Raw genomic sequence first — 18,027 nt, 5'->3', positions numbered from 1 at the left:
ATTGCACATATAGTTAGCATCCTCCCCATCTTGTGCTGCGACTACTTGATCATCAGCAAACAATAAACGATGTAGGTAAACTCCATCTCTTATTTCTAATCCCATACTATTACATTTACGAGACCATGCAGATACAGACTATCCAGCCAGCTGCTCACCGACTTCACAGCCAAATCCGCAATATATGGTTCTGTTTAGCATTGGCCATCTGTCATCATAACAAATGACGACGAGAATCGTAAGATACATAAAATCTCATTATGCATTTTTGGTCCTTATTACGAAAGCTCTGGAGTGTTCAAGGAAACGGGCCTCCACGCAACTGCGATTGATAGAAGAGATGACAGAAAAAAATCAGCATGGTTCCATGTTCTGTCGATATGAAAGTTAGTGAAAAACTAAAAACAGTGCTAAAAAAAAGTAAAAAAGAGGGACTGATAACCCTCTGCACAGTGGCTGGGCTGACACCTTATCGGGCATATCAACAGAACATGAGTGTGTGGTCTCATCGGCCTAATAACGTCACTTAAATATGACGCGGTTATTACACCTGTTGACGCGGAACGTTCATTGTCGGCATATAAGATGCTATTGACACACAAGAGATGCACTTTCTCAAAGGAAAATGTGGAGAAAGTGTTAGTTATTTGATGTGACTGCAATTTTGGACATGGACAATAATATAATGTGGGTTTTTGTCAATCTATCTTTCTGGACAGCAAAATGTCAGGTTTTGGACACCTATTTTCTGATTTTTGTAAATGACAGAACCTATTTTAGGTATCTAATTTAAGATTTTTAGAACCTCAAAGTCCGAGGTGTAGTCGCAATAGTGTCTCCTGTAGTGCAGGTCTCCTCCTAAAGAGTCAGGTACAGCCCTGGCTGGCCCGCAGTCACATATACCACGACATACACGATCTGAGGAGAACAGTGCTCTTGTGGTTACGTGAGGAGGTAACCCACACCCTGATTATTCACCTCTGCTGCCGCGGTGCCCTACAGACTTTAGGAGCGATCTGGTGCCTTGCAGTGAATCAAACGGATTTAACTAGGTCAGTAAGGTGGAAGGGGGGGGGGGGAATGGGGCGAACTGGGGTATCTGCCCCGTGCGACAATTTCAGGGGGCTGTGTATTGAAGAAAAAAACCTTGTTTCACAAAAGCGCCTACCATCCAGCGCACTTTGCTCTGTCGATTATTCATATGATTTTGAAACGTATCCCTGTTGGTTTTTGAATATTTTTGAACACATTCTGATTTCTGAACGAATCATACGTTGATTTTTGAATGCGTGCATAGTGTACGTGATGTCTCCCCCAGGGGAATCCCCGCCGCATCCAGGGAACAAAAAAACTTTCCCGCAGGCAAAAGGGGACGGGGCTATACGAGCTGAGCTGAATAGACCAGAACGGATAAAAGCTAATTGCTGTTTGTTTATGTGGTTGATTCGGTAAGCGAATGATAAGCGTTGTTATAACTATTAGCGAAATCCGTAGATTCAGACTACCCGAGTGGAAATAAGTAACTTAAAGGAATAACAGGTAAGAAAAATTACATATTATCTCTCGGCGTATCCCAGAAAATGAAATTTTCACAGAAAATTTTTGCCAAATTACGTTAATAAGTGCCAGTTGTACAGTCCCCGGTAGCAGCCGCTTAAGTTCTAGTCTCGGAATAGTGCGGAAAACTCGTTGTACAAAGACGTAATAACGCCTAGCCGGAGAATAAACGCGGGATAACTAAACCGGTGATTCTCGTAGAGTTCGTGAAGTTAACCGGAGAATAAGTTTTGACAATGGCACGAATACTTACAGAATTAGTAATGACAGGATTATTTCTTAGAACGAGGAAGGAGGGGAAACGGGGACATCACACAAACTATACGGAAGAATTGACGATTCCAAATTTATATAAAAGTTTCGTCGTACTACTGCTTTTCGGTCTCATGTTTGCGGAACTGGTGCATATGAATTAATGTGAAACTATTTTCTAACGTAAAAGTTTTTTCTTGTAGTAGGCCTAGTAGGCATTTGATATTGGTACTTCGTGAATTATGTTCTGTCGTGTTATTTATGTAAACAAGGTAGATAAAAATGACAATTTGGGCCAAAACAGTCTCGCATATTTGGCGTGTGTTACAACTGCTGCAATGTCAGAAAGGTCTATTTTGTTTTATGTAGCAGACAGTGATAAATTAGACGTAATATCGTGAAACCACACCTGTCTTGGGTACTATCTGTATAAACAGCTTTTTCAGTATCAGATAACGACATTTTAATTTTTTGTGTGGCAAAACGTTTGATGAACTTTGATGAGGTAACAGATTCTATCGCAGGAAGGAAAGCACGACATGTAAATCTGTAACAAGAATAGAGAGAAAAAAATGCTGTGACTTAAGGATTGAAGAAATGTGTACTGCCAAGTGTGTCTGTTACCTTGCTGCTTGTATGTGTCCTGCATTTAATTTTATGTCACGCAAAAGAGAAACAGTAATGAGTGCATATTTTCTGAAGCGTTTTTATTCTCCTGCTCCCAAATAGCCCCACGCAGTATTAACTGTGAGTTTTTTCTGGAGGGGGGTAAGATGTCAAACCAGCCGTCTGGGAGCAGGAGAGGCACAGCAGGACATTTCAATTTCTAGTGTCCTGTAGATCATCAAGGCTTCCATTACAAAACATACACGTTCGAAATCCACACAGCGAAATACAGTGCCGTGCGACAGAAGAATGCTGTGTGAAGAGGTGTGGCATTGGACTTCGGCACAGTTAAGACCAAATAACATGTCTGACATTTCCTCGAACGCACATGTTTATATCAGACGCTTGAGAAAGACGTGCGCTACAAAATGAACGTGTTTTACAAAAATCAACTTTTTTTTCAAATTTATGATGTCCTATCTCAAACAGTCGATTGGGAATGGGGGGGTAGGGGAGGCGCCACTATCAAATTTTTGCCCCGGTTCGGAAATATCGTAGATCCGGACCTGGATGTCACTCTCGGGGCTGATGAAGAAGAATAAATAAATAACGCCGCTGCTTTTGCCGCTGCGAGTTTAGAAGATTGGAGAAAAGCGTTATGTCACGTTAAAAATTGCTCGATTACTACTAGAGGAAGGATGCTTTGATGTACGAAGGAACTGACAGCGTAACAGCACCAGTCGGCGTGGACTGGATTAAACTGTCGTCGCCATCGTACTGAACTGACGCGGGAGACGGCGACATTAGAGTAAGCAAAGAAGCGTACAGCGGACCACCAGACCTCCAACTCAACTCACGCACGGCACGGAGCGAGGCCCACGCGACCCACTCGCCGCCTGCTCGGTTGGTCTCCGTGTCAGAGAGGTAACACACAGCAGGCGCCACGCCACCGAGTCCTTGAGTTTTGTGAAAGAGCAGCGGATCCCTGCGAACATCTTTTGGCAAGAGTGGAAAAAGAGGGCGTCACTCGAGAGCAATTGACATTGCTAGCAAATAAATTATTAGCGGCACGAAAAATTCGAGGGACCAGCCAATCGTCAGCAAGTGGCCGGAGCAGATTCTTCAGAACGTGTCGTGAGGCTGTGTGTTGTAACAGTAGCAGCGCTTAGACGCCCGTGGGAACGCCGGTTGCCAGCGGCTGGTCTGTTCACGTCAAGGCAGCTGTGGGACACGTACCTCTTGCGGCCCGCAGTTCAAGTCCAGGCACTTTCGAAATGTCGCGATACGTATTTAAACTCACGGTCGCTGTACCGAAAACAGCTTCCTCAACCGAAACCGACGCGCCGCCAACATCTTCGCGGCAGACGCCATATTTAAACCTCCGGGCGAACTGGCTGTTCTCCGTAGGGAGGCGCCACACGTACACGCCGCCAGACCACGTTCAAATCACGTGACCTCAATGCGCACGACTCCTCTCATTGGCCGGCTCATCTTTCTAAGAAGCCGTTATTTAGAGTCCCCCCCCCCCCCCCCCCCACACACACACACACAATATCAGGGCCTCTGCAGACGTATCTACGTTAGTACGGAAAACTGGAGCGAGGACAGTTTCTCGATGTAGCACGACGCTGATATTGTTTTTTTTTATTATTATTTTTGGCAAGAACATTACTCTCATTATATACAACTCAGCACTACAGAAGAACCTACAAGTACTGGGACAAGGGAGGGTACTGTTAACAAAGTACCGTTATCCCAGATGGCGGCGATGACGTCATCCAAGATGGCGGCGATGACGTCATCCAAGATGGCGTATTTTGCCGGGAATTTTGAATTTTGGCGGGAAAGTGACACGCACCCCTCCCCCAGAAAAATGGCAGGAAGTTCAAATACCAACATGATAATGCATCACACCTAGGAAAATGGCGGGAAAAATGGACTTGTCTTTATTACGTGACCAATTTCAAGCATGTGTGTTCGCCACCGGGTCTGGACTTCAACTGACTTATTTCATATCGTCGCCACCAAAGAGCGCTACTGTCACGTCGGATCATGACGCAAGTACCGTTATTCAAGATGGCTGCAACCAGTGTATCCAGCACGTGGTGTAAGATTGGACACTTGACCTACCTCCACTGACCTAACCCCCTCCCCAACAAAAATCGTGCGAAGTTCAAATTCCAACATGATAATACGGTACACCTACGATAATGGCGGGAAAAACGGACTTGTCTTTATTGTTGTTGTTGTTGTGGTCTTCAGTCCTGAGACTGGTTTGATGCAGCTCTCCATGCTACTCTATCCTGGGCGAGCTCCTTCATTTCCCAGTACCCACTGCAACCTAAATCCTTCTGAATCTGTTTAGTGTGTTCATCTCTTGGTCTCCCTCTACGATTTTTACCCTCCACGCTGCCCTCCAATACTAAATTGGTGATTCTTTGATGCCTCAGAACATGTCCTACCAACCGGTCCCTTCTTCTTGTCAAGTTGTGCCACAAACTTCTCTTCTTCCCAATCCTATTCAATACCTCCTCATTAGTTATATGATCTATCCATCTAATCTTCAGCATTCTTCTGTAGCACCACATTTCGAAAGCTTCTATTCTCTTCTTGTCTAAACTATTTATCGTCCATGTTTCACTTCCATACATGGCTACACCCATGCAAATACTTTCAGAAACGACTTCCTGACACTTAAATCTATACTCGATGTTAACAAATTTCTCTTCTTCAGAAACGCTTTCCTTGCCATTGCCAGTCTACATTTTATATCCTCTCTACTTCGACCATCATCAGTTATTTTGCTCCCCAAATAGCAAAACTCCTTTACTACTTTAAGTGTCTCATTTCCTAATCTAATCCCCTCAGCAACACCCGATTTAATTTGACTACACTCCATTATCCTCGTTTTGCTTTTATTGATGTTCATCTTATATCCTCCTTTCAAGACACTGTCCATACCGTTCAACTGCTCTTCCAAGTCCATTGCTGTCTCTGACAGAATTACAATGTCATCGGCGAACCTCAAAGTTTTTATTTCTGCTCCATGAATTTTAATACCTTCTCCAAATTTTTCTTTTGTTTCGTTCACTGCTTGCTCAATATACAGATTGAATAACATCGAGGATAGGCTACAACCCCGTCTCACTCCCTTCCCAACCACTGCTTCCCTTTCGTGCCCCTCGACTCTTGTAACTGCCATCTGGTTTCTGCACAAATTGTAAATAGCCTTTCGCTCCCTGTATTTTACCCCTGCCACCCTTAGAATTTGAAAGACAGTATTCCAGTCAACATTGTCAAAAGCTTTCTCTAAGTCTACAAATGCTAGAAACGTAGGTTTGCCTTTCCTTAACCTTTCTTCTAAGATAAGTCGTAAGGTCAGTATTGCCTCACGTGTTCCAATATTTCTACGGAATCCAAACTGATCTTCCCCGAGGTCGGCTTCTACCAGTTTTTCCATTCGTCTGTAAATAATTCGCGTTAGTATTTTGCATCCGTGACTAATTAAACTGATTGTTCGGTAATTTTCACCTGCCAGCACCTGCTTTCTTTGGGATTGGAATTATTATATTCTTCTTGAAGTGTGAGGGTATTTCGCCTGTCTGATACATCTTGCTCACCAGATGGTAAGAGTTTTGTTAGGCCTGGCTCTCCCAATTCTGTCAGTAATTCTAATGGAATGTTGTCTACTCCCGAGGCCTTGTTTCGACTCAGGTCTTTCAGTGCTCTGACAAACTCTTCACGCAGTATAGTATCTCCCATTTCATCTTCATCTACATCCTCTTCCATTTCCATAATATTGTCCTCAAGTACATCGCCCTTGTGTACACCCTCTATATTCTCCTTCCACCTTTCTGCTTTCCCTTCTTTGCTTAGAACTGGGTTTCCATCTGCGCTCTTGATATTCATGCAAGTGGTTCTCTTTCCTCTAAACGTCTCTTTAATTTTCACGTAGGCAGTATCTATATATCTATCTATCTATGAACGTATGTTCGACATATTCTTTTGGTCATGCTAAACACACGATAGCGTTTACATGAAAATAGAATTACATATTTCCAAACCGCTAGTGACAGAAAAAAAGAGAAGATGCAGCAGTTGTCGTAAAGAAAGACGTTCCTACACGACCACTGCTGACTGCTCCACTTGTCCAGAACGCCGCCGCTACAGGTTTTCCCGCCGACGCGCTCACCACAAGTGCTCTGTCCACGTCTGCTTTATACTTTTACTATTTGCTGACGACGAGATGTTTGCGTTTTCCTGCTTCACTTAAAGTTTCTCGGAACAGAGCTCACATACACTGAGTTTCTTTGTTGCCCACTGTAATCTACTTCTTCTTCTTTTGTTTTTTACAGACTTCATTGTGGATCATAATACGCCTTCTCTTTCAGTGGGTCAGTTGATTTCTTTTATGTGGTACACGCGTCTGAAGTGCTATATCGATGCGCAAGTGACGCATGTCCTCTGAAAGCTTCGTTTCGCACTGAATGGAAGAAATACACGGGGCGTGGGGAACGCCGGTCAGATACGCGACAGCGAGAAAAGTATAAACACCATGAAAGACTCTGTCGGTCGACGTGTGTGCTACGCATTGCGCATTACAGCAAGAAATTGCTCACTATACCACAACAGAAACAAACAAGAAAATGATCATAATCAGTAACAAACATCTCTTAACACTAGAAGAAAATTTCCAAATTCAGAATATAATAACAGAAAAGAAACACGTAGAAAATGACCAAATGTTAGCAACCAAAGGTTATTTAAAGTAATACAATATAATATAGTAAAAAAATAAAAACTGCTCTGCAGCCACAAAAACATTATGACATTAACCAGGACATATCCATCCATGGTCACTCAAGACACTACCATAAGAAAGTATCTTTAACAAAAGAATAATGAGAGTAAACAGTCTGCTCCGGCTTACACACACACACACACACACACACACACACACACATACACATAAACAGACCTATCCAAACCATAAACACAGACCAGGAGGAATAGCATACGTTCCCACAGCTACGAAAAAAAAAAAAAAAAAACGAAAGATTAGCGCATCCAGCAACAACAAAAATAAAGTGCCCAAAGTGTTAAGTGAATCTACACAATGTGAAAACAAAAATACATTCCGTGTCAGTGAAGTGCAGTGTACCAAAACAAAACACCTGTATGTTGCGTTGGATTGTTTGGGGGAAGAGACCAAACAGCGAGGTCATCGGTCTCAGCGGATTAGGGAAGGACGGGGAAGGAAGTCGGCCGTGCCCTTTCAAAGGAACCATCTCGGCATTTTCCTGGAGTGATTTAGAGAAATCACGGAAAACCTAAATTAGGATGGCAGGACGCGGGATTGAACTGTCGTCCTCCCGAATGCGAGTCCAGTGTGATAACCACTGCGCCACCACGCTCGGTCACACGTGTATGAAGAAGAACGTTAGGAATGTAATAAGCAGCAAAACAAACGTAATAATAGTAATTTAGTACCGTTTAAGAGGAGTAATTTAAAAACATGACAAATGTTTACGGTCTTGGGAAACAACTTCGTCAGAAAAACCATATCGTTCGAGTGGCCACTGAAGATTCTTTCAAATAAAATGAAAGGGAATTGTCTAAGATTTTATTACGGTCGCAAAAGGCAGTATGTGTCATATATTATTTAGGAATGACCTAGTGGCACAATAATACAATATTTTAAAAAATAAGAATGGTTTTTCGATCATGTGTCATCGCTGAAATTGATCACCGCGACAAAAAGCGTTAATCGAGGCGGGAAAGTGCCGACACCGCATCGTCAACATATAACCGTGGGCAGATAACAAAACACGAGTCCGGCTGGGTCCCACACGGAATGCGTCGGTGGCGGCGTCGGCGAGGCCCGCCGTCTCAGCCTGACACGTGGGCCGGCCGCCGCGTGGCACGCACGTGCTCGCCATCTGGGGGCGGCGCCTACCTTGTTCAGGTTCGTGTAGAACTTCATGGCGCCGCAGCGGCAGGTGTTGCGTCGTGTCGCGCGTTTCGTCGCTGGGTCGGGTCGGAAGCGAAAGCGTTCGAGTGGTCGAGTCGTAGTGTGGTCGGCGGCGTCGGTGGAGCAGGCCAACGCCCCGGGCGGCCGGCCGCCCCCGACTGCCGCCGCCGGCTGCTGCCCCCGGCCTGGGGCGGCGCGGCCGCGCGCTCGCGCATGCGCACAGGCGCCGCCGCCGCCGCCTCCGCCACAAATACGCGCACCCCAGCTGACCTGGCGCGTCTAGCCAGCCAGCCGCGGTGCAGCCGTGCCAACGGAAAGGCCGCACTGCTCACTCCTCGAAGCATTCCACTGCACAGCTCCTCGCTACTGGGATCACGTTCTGCACCTCCGTTTACCATGCTTCTGGCAGTTACTTCACTGTCATTCACTTGTCAGCCAAAATCAGATTACGAATAGGCCTCGATCTGTGGCGTCATCCGCGCACACCTTCACTCTCATGTGAATGTCTGTCACTGCCTCGTCCTCAGTGCACGGGACTTGCACAGCAACACGTTACTTCAGACGAACACAAAGAACACCTGGCATCTTGACGGAGTGCTATGACAGCGCCACTTGCGAAAACTGTATAGCGCTAACAGACCGCAAATATTCTCGGAAAACTTGCTGTTTACTTTTGGCTTTCTCGGGGACATTGAAATCGTTCAGTTCGCTGCCACAACGCAGTGCCAGTTCTTGCGTTAAATGGTGATTTATTATAAATATGCAGTGTTAGAAGATGTGCTTAATTACGATCGTGACTACACGCCAGCACTTCCAACGAGAGGAGGCCGAGCAAGACGTGCCTGGGTCATTACAACCTGCGCTGCTTGCACCACGGTCCCAACATATAAAGCAGGCCCCTCCAAAATGACAATTTATACTAATTTCACACTTTATCGCAATCTAAAAGGAAATGATTTTAAATTTTCACTGTTCTAGTTATTCTACTTAAACTCAATACAGGAAATCCTCCACAATGCATCATGCATGCATACAAATATGCTCACTGTGGTGTGCGTACGGTAAGACCTTCAGTACACACACCATCAGAATATTTGACTTGTCGCTCTAACGAAGTAGGAGAGTGTCAGCAACATGTCTCGTGGTCCTATCGTGTCGTGTTTATCTTCTTCCGTTAGGTCAGACGATAGAAATGCTACTTCACGCTTAGAGTAGCAGATTGACAGAGACCAAAGTTGACAATCTGAAGTTCCTTTGGTCTTGGTACGTTAATCTTATTCTCACATATCTCTGATACTTGACAAAGTGTCTATACATTTATCTTCATGGATATGTACAGGAATATGGTAATCTTATTAGGCGCAGACTGAAACTTGACTATAGACTGGTACAGACAAATGCAGACTGGTACGGACTGCTGCAGACAACTGCAGACTCGTACAGACTAATGCAGACTCACTAATTGGAGGTCTGTACACTCGTTATAATACATCGCGCGTTCAGGTATCACTGCGCGAGTGTGATCCGCGAGGAGAAAAGGTTCTACATTAGCAGCAATCTCATTGGCTGCGTTACATATTAATACGCGGATCGTCTCGTAGTGCGGAGACGGACGAGCGCTGCGCCTGCGCTGTTGTGCTTAGCGGGGCGCGCTCTAGTGGGAAAGTTGTGTACGCGCTGACTACGCGGAACTATGTACACAACACTCACAGTGCCAAAGAGCTCATATTTCTTGTGAAAACAAATCACATGTACAACAAATATCTTTGATATCTTGAAAGTCGTTGGGATGGTGTCTCCTACGAGTTAACAATATTATTCTAAGTTTATAAGAGGATGAATTAAATTTTGCTACAAGCAGGAAGAATGTTTGTATGACCTTCATGAATAGCTAATATGTAGAACAAAAGTAGGAGTTTTCAAAAGAATTTATGTACTCATTTTGAAGTGACCGTCGTACCACGATACAGCTTTACAAGTGACGTCCTGTACTTTCGTTTTACATAAGTATTCTCCAGCCTTGGAGTGTTTGGTGTGTGTTATTTTTCCACTGCTTTTGCGTATTTACTCAAAACTTTATCCCACGTTCCAAGGGAGCACAAAAACATCCCCAGTGCCCGGTTTCAGCAAACACAAGAAATCTGACATCAGACTGCATCTACTTTGTAGTGCACAACACCGCAAGCCTCTGCGTTAGGCACGCTGTTTTCGATAAAAAAAAAAAAAAAAAAAAACGACGTACCACGCAGCAATTGACTGAGTGGGACGGAAATCGGTAGATGTGATGTACACTCGACAGCAAAAAAAGTGGATCACGCCTGAATTGCAATGTGTAGGCTGCACCTGAATGTATGCAACCAACATAGCATATCTGTGTTGCACATCGTAGCTACCCTCCACAGTACAGTCGTTGTAAGATACACAATGGGTACCACTAGAGACTACTAGAGAACGCCGGTCTTTATGACAGTCTGTCCAGGTGTAAAGTAACATCACGATAGTACAGAAGAGATCAGACAGTCCTTAACGTTTGTAAACTAAACTTAATTACAATAAGAGACATTTCAAACGTTATGGGACAACTAATTTTGTCACATAAATCGTTCAGTAATCCTTAGGCACAATTAAATATTTGGGACAGTACATGGATTTATAAAGTTGTATGGCAATTGGAAACAAGTTCTTTGCTGTCTAAAAGGTTTACCCAACAAATGCTCAACATCGTTCAACGTTCAACGGGGAGTGGTTTCGCATCAATACTAAGCAGTTAAAAGAAAACGTGATCAACGGCGGCAACCACTCTACGGAAATCCAACATTAACAGCGAACTACAACTAATATCATTGTTCACATTACTCATCAACAGTTACTTGTACACAAAGTTGTACTTTAAATGACATGACCAACGTCTTCGTTCTGGATTCGGATGCAAACCCAGAAGGTAAAGCCATTGTTAACCAAGCAGAGCTTTGTGCCTTATCGAGACTCGATCACTAGGCAGAAAGAGACGTCAAATATTGACGTTTGCACCAGTATCAGTTATCAATTCTCATTTTGACCGTAAATGACGATAATGTTTGTACCAAACCAGGAACCCTAACATGACAATTACCTTCTTGATAATTAACCTCGAAAGACGTTGTATATTGTTGCATTGTGAAGGAACAAAGGATGCACATGTTTAAAATTGAAATGCCAACATGTAATGCTGGTGACAAGGATGCGAACCCAGCACCTAATCGGGTTGTTGAATAAGTACGTAAAATCAGAATGTAGATATCACAGTTCGTCACCAGTAGTGAGGTTGGAACCTTAAATGACGAGTGAAGTTGTATTGCCTGACCGGGATTCGAACTCGGCGCCTACCGCCTTCGTTGTCTAACCAGGAACAGACGAGAAATGTCCAATGTTGGTCCACCATTAGCCAGCGAGATGTGCGCACGTTTAACTAGAAATAAGGCGACGAAAACGTCTATGCTGACTGAGAGTTGTGCAGGGAGGAGACCCCCCAAGAGGGATCATTGCCGACAAAATTTTATTAAGTAAATTTTTCCACGCATAATGTTCGGCCGTAGCCGGCTTGGGCATACTGTGGTGGAAGATGCTGGCCGGAAGACCATGGTCGGCACATTCCTGCCACGTGCTCCTCGGTCAGACTCAAGTCCCACGGGTTGGTTGCGCTGACGGGGGCACGCTACTAGCAAGGCGCGTTGGCGGAATCAATCCTCCAATCAGAGACTAATCGTGTGATCACATGGGGACGCGGCCGGGAGCGGCGAGGGCGGCTTGGAAACAGCTCCGCTCTTAGCTTCTGACCTCGGCCCCGAGTAGTCGCTCCTCTAGTCTCTGCCTCTCTGATGAGCAGACGGCAACCCCTCTTGGGGCTGCTCAGCCCTACGTAGGCACCACTGTACCATCATTACAAGAATAAACTGGGTCCATTCCACTCAATTAATTGTCATTTTACAGAGTCGCCGCACACATGGTTATGAAGACACGTTAATAATCAACTTCATATTCAGTGGTAGGTAGGAGTAGCATGTTCAGTTGCAAGCCTTAAGGCCTTTCTCATCCCTAGTAACGTGTTGCCTAATATCTGCAATATCATGGTGTTAATTCACAAGTGGATTGACTGCCGTAAAGAGCAATGTTCTCCAGTAGCCGTGTATCATTGAGATGTAAATGAAGTGCCTCAGCAGCAAGTAATTTCCGTCTTGCAGCACGTATTGTTTCAGAGACACTGAGTGCATGTTATAAGGGCACAAAACGTGTATTGTATACTACGTATATACTATTATTTGGAGAATCTGCCGCCAAACCTGTTTGCTTTTACATTCCACTTAGTTTTTGTGGTTGAATACACGTTTTCTTAAGGCTACATCTAATGCAGAGCGCTTACAAGAAAGAATAGTTTCCTGCGTCATGCTATTGCTAGCTAGGTGAAATATTTTGTGGTAGCTATGTTTAAAATGAATGTATTTTTGCACGTATTGTTCGTCAAATATTTGAATGAATCGTCAACTGTAGGTGTGCCTACACATGTAATAGCATAATAGCTGTAACTATGTTAGTTTATACAATAGACTTAGGTCGGTTGCGTGTAACATTTGATCCTTCAAGGGGTGATCGTGGCCATGCGGCCCGGGTCTGTACTAGCCGCGGCTCGCGAGCTACGGGCCAGCCAGGCTGGCCGAGGCGAGGCGGAAGTGGTGGCGTTGGTGGGCCAACAGCCCGGGACGAGCCAGCACGGCTGCGCCGCATGCCTCTGCCGCTCCGTTTGAGGTAAATATGTTTACCTCCTCTCCTGGCTTAAGAGCAGCGAGCAGAAATACACATCAGGCTGTCTGCCGTAACGGCTCACTGGGAGAGGTCTATTCGAGATAGAGTCGTCGCTCTCATTGAAGAATGAGGATGTTCCATCAGAGAAGCTGGCAGACGGTATGGCGTACCACATACCACTGCAACGAGATGGTGGAGGATCTGCCTTGAAAGAGGCACCACCAACAGGGCTCCTGGCTCAGGCAGGAAGAGAGTGAGCTCACAGCAGGAAGACAGGGACCTAGTGTCTAGGAGGAGAGAAAATCCCTTTCTGAACGCGGAGCAGTTGCGGTGGGAGACCAACTTCCCCGGCTCCAGTGACACGATTCGCCGAAGGCTGAGGGACGCTGGACTGCATGCACGACGATCCGCCGTGAAACAAGAGCTCAGCGAAGACGTTTTGTACCGACTAGCGTTTGACAACGTCATTTTCACTGATGAAAAGGTGTTTTCCACCAGTAACGACGGTTCACGAATCGTTTACAGGCCGCAAGGGACTCGCCATCGACGCGAATATGTAACCAAGAGGAGATGAAGTGGCCAGCTATCTGTTACCTGCTGGGGTTGGATTTCCGCGAGAGGGGCGGGAATTCTTCACAGGGTAGAAGGAACTCTGGACAGCGTGCAGTATGCCCACATATTGGATAATCTGATGCTTCCGTCAGTACGAATGCTGTACGCAGAACTGGACGTCACATTGCAACAGGACCATTCTCCCATTCACAAGTCTGCATTTGTTTAGCAGCGGCTCTCCACGACTGGCGCCAACGTCATGGACTGGCCGCCACGGGCGGCTGATGTGAACTCCATGCAAAACATATGGGCTGAGGTCGCCAGAACATTAACAGACAACTGGCCACGAAACCAACCAGCTACTGCGGACGCTCTTTGGGACTGCGTCCTGGAAGCCTGGGAGGAAGTTGCTTCTTCAGGCTGTTACGTTCTACGTCTTATACATTCTATGCCAAGACGCATGATAGAACTACAAAATAATGAAGGATTCTGGATAAAATATTAGACTCCTTAAAATGTTTTGTTATGTCTTCTTTTTCGTCATTTTTCCTCATTGGGAGCTAGTGGAAGATCGCGTGGCAACAGAAAAGATACAATATGGGTTAGTTATCCTTTGAGTTGCCTTTTTAATTCAAGTGGCTTTCTTTTGAATATACAGTTTGTTAAATATTCTATTTTGATTTCATTTATACCCTGGCTATATACTTACAAACTAATCAGCGTAGATGGACTCTGTCACATTAGTTTTTCGTATTTCAAATACATCTCTCTCCTCCCCTCCATTCATGAATACACCCTCCGTCCTCCACAGAATACGCAAACGATTTCATATCATGTTAACGCGTTGTTAATATCTCCTCTATTCTCTCTCACACTTTTGTCTCTCTAACACTATCGCCGCAAGTGACCTTCTATTCCATTTCCCCCAAAACTTTATAAACAAATCTATCGGTTTCCATTGACGCTACATTTTCTCTTTTAATTGCTGCTGTCTTTACTCTCTATCATTCCTCTCAACACCTATGAAACCGTATTCTTTGATCTCCCCTTCCCTATAATCCATTCTTCCTTCTGAAAACAGTCCTTCCTTATCTTTCGGTCCTAAGATAAAACGAACTGTGCCACGCATCTAAGTAAGCAATACTTTGCAAGCATTTCACGCTTATATTTTGCACTTCTGCACTTCTATCCATTCTCAGATCCCGCCCTCCTTCCTGTTACCCGTCCCTTGACGTCTGCATCTACATCTAAATGAATACTCTGCAATTCATAATTATCTGCTTGGCAGGGGGTTCTGTGGTCTGGTCGATTAATCTTGTACTGATGTAATTACAATTAAAAACAGTCTTGATCACGATTTATTTAACAAGGTGACCGGTTTCGACCACTACTGTGGTCATCTTCAGACCATTGAGTAGGAACCTCTTTCTGTTGGAGAATCACTACTGACTGTACTGATGTGTAAAACGTGTAGGTTCACATCTCACGTCAGGCGCAGATTTTTAAGACATCCAAGTAGCTCTCCTTCACCCCTAGTAACGCCAAGTGCAGAACGCCAGTAAGCTCCGTAGTTCAATATCGACAGTAAAGGTAACATCCCTTTGCTGCCGACTGGGGCACAGCGGCATTCGTTTGAGCTGTGACAGATGGAGACACCCCGTAAGGCAGAGACTCTGTCACCAGCAAGCCGTCGTAAACTAGAGAACGTATTTCATTTAATGAACCAATGGCCATGTAAGTTCACAAGCCTCTTACTTTATATGAAACTGAGACGTTGAAAATTGTGGTGCTGGACTGGGATTCGAATTCGATTTCACTGTGTTCCCCAAGATTGCAAACTCTTCTACGCCTCCTCGAAATGCACCAATCTCGTTCCGAATCCTGATCAGCACAAAATATTTATTATTTCATTTCAAGCCCTAGCACGTGCACTCCGAACTACTAGTGAAAAATAGTTGCATTTTCAACGTCTCTTCGTGTTTAGTCAGCTGTAACGTGTTCGTTTCAACTCACAGCTACATGATGAGCTTTTTATCACAACATTACAAGACCAAACGTTTCCTTACATCTTTTCAAGTTCAAACATTCCTCTCCATCCTACTGGCGAAAACGGATTTTGGTTTGACGTTGTGTTCGTTGTGATCACCAACGACGATATGTTGTGGATTCAGCTTCTAGCCAGCAGAGTATTTTCCATCACATCATTGAAAGTACAAACATGCCACTCCTAGCTATTATTGGAAAAGAATTTGATAGTTTAAGTGTCTTCGTGACAACGTGTGCGGGGTCTGAATTCCATTCAGCACAGAACTTTTCGTCGCCTGATGTCTAGCTAAACATGTGCACATCTCACTACTGGTGAACCAACAACAGCTATTTATCGTCTGTTCCTGGCTAGAAAACGACGGCGCTAGATGTTGGGTTCGAATCCCAGTCAGGCAAAAACAATTCCATCGTCATTTAAGGTTACAACATCTCGCTATTGGTGAAAACATTTGATATTTAACTTCTGATTTTACGTACTTCGTTAACAATCCAATTAGGTGCTGGGTTCGCACCCCTGTCACAAGCTTTACATGATGGCATTTCAATTTTAAACATGAGCATGCCTTGTTCCTTGTGAATGACACCATATTAAACGTCATTGTGGGTAGTTCCCAGGAAGGTGACAGGATTCCCAGTTCAGTACAATTTTCGTCATTTATTTTCAGGATCTGAATTGATAACTGATACTGGTGCAAACGTCTATACTTGACGCCCCTTTATGCCTAGTGATCAGGTCTCAATAAGGCACAAACAAAGCTTAGCTTAGTTAGCAATGGCTATAGGTGCTGGGTTTGAATCCAGGTCCAGAACGACGACGTTGGTCATGTCATTTAAAGTTCAAATTTGTGTACTCGTAGCTGTTGATGTGTTACGAGAACAATGATATTACTGGTGATTCGCTGTTAATATTGAGATTTCCTTAGAGTGCTTGTTGCCTTTAATCGCGTTTTTCTACTCGTTCGTCCAATATCCAGTTTCCAGAGCCACTCGCCATTGAGCGACCTTCAGCACGTGGATCGAAAACCTTTTCGAGAGTCAAAAACTTTTTTCCAATTGCCGTACGGCTTTGTAACTCCATATATTGTCTCAAGTATTTAATTTTGACTAAGGATTACTGTACGATATATGTAAAATAATTCGTTTTCTCAGAACTTTTGGAATGTCACTTGTTGTAATTAAGCTTATTTTATTAGTGTTGTGGGGTGCTGGTCAAGGTAGGGTGTGGCAGGTACGAAGACAAGTAGTAGAAACCTTCACCGTATGCGGGCGGGCGTTATCTTGCTGAAACGTAAGACCAGGACGGCTTGCCACGAAGGGCCACAAAACAGGGCGCAGAATATCGTCGACGTGCCGCTGTGCTGTATAGATGCCGCGGATGACAACCAACAGAGTCCAGCTGTGAAGAGAAACGGCGTCCCGCCCCGGGCCGGTACTGCCGGCTGCGGCCGCCTGTCAGCCAGGCATCCCGACGCTGCCCAGGGCGTCCAGACAGGTCCCCGCCCGTAAATCCCATTGGCTGGAGTGGAGTTGTCTTCAGTGACGTGTCCCGCTTTGAAATGAGCTCCGATGACCAGCGTACAAGCCTTATTACGATAAAAAGCAACGAATTATACGTTATTTGTAGAAAATGAAGTTCAAAACAGAGCATTCTAATGTAATCCAGCTACCCACCTGAAGATTAGGTTGTAAGCTCTAGAAACGCGTCATCGATGGAAATTAAAGTGACTGACGTAGTTCGAGTGGATTAATCCGAAAGTGTCAAGCACTCTGAATTGCGTAGGGGCTAATATGTTATACGACTTATCACTGCTAATAACATTATAAAATTTATCAACACGCTAATATCGTTATGCAACTTACGCCATCCATGAATCTTCATCCCCTTCAAATCCCATAACAGTTTCTCGAAACTGAAAGATGAGTGTAAGAAACTAAAACTCAAACAAACAAACTACTGCGTCAGTTCACACCGTGATATCGCCGAGGGACCGATCAGCAAAGCGGAAAAAGAAGTGCAGAATGAGCAACATCTCTGTGTCAGTGAATTCCGCTAACGGTTAGCACATTCCGTACGGGACGTATCTCTCTCTTTCTCCATTCTGGTATGCTGTACTGCACAGCAACGAATGGACGAAAATAACACAGAGGCAAAAGAGAAAGCCCGGGAATCAGAGGGGCCGAGGGAAAGAGGGCGAGGCGGAAATAAAGAGCGCAGAGAGACTAGTCGGACGCGGACTCGCACATTTAAATCGTGGGAGAAAAAC

General features: G+C 44.7%; 1 protein-coding gene across 5 annotated transcripts in view; it reads right to left on the bottom strand.

The window, feature by feature from the left end:
* LOC126202545 (tight junction protein ZO-1) overlaps positions 1–18,027 on the bottom strand; it is a 731,102-nt gene that overhangs the window by 499,529 nt on the left and 213,546 nt on the right. Inside the window, exon 1 of one of the 5 annotated variants that reach the window (XM_049936874.1) lies at positions 8,372–8,540. The exons of the other annotated variants lie outside the window; for them this stretch is intronic. Within the exon in view, the coding sequence (XP_049792831.1) occupies positions 8,372–8,398 (27 nt within the window). The 5' untranslated portion in view covers positions 8,399–8,540. Of the gene's footprint in view, positions 1–8,371; positions 8,541–18,027 lie in introns of those variants that run through there. 5 annotated transcript variants of the gene reach the window in all.

Source organism: Schistocerca nitens, chromosome 1, assembly GCF_023898315.1.
Source record: "Schistocerca nitens isolate TAMUIC-IGC-003100 chromosome 1, iqSchNite1.1, whole genome shotgun sequence".
Classification (NCBI taxonomy): domain Eukaryota; kingdom Metazoa; phylum Arthropoda; class Insecta; order Orthoptera; family Acrididae; genus Schistocerca; species Schistocerca nitens.
Note: the sequence above shows the minus strand (reverse complement) of the source record. Positions and strands in the feature narration are given on the sequence as shown.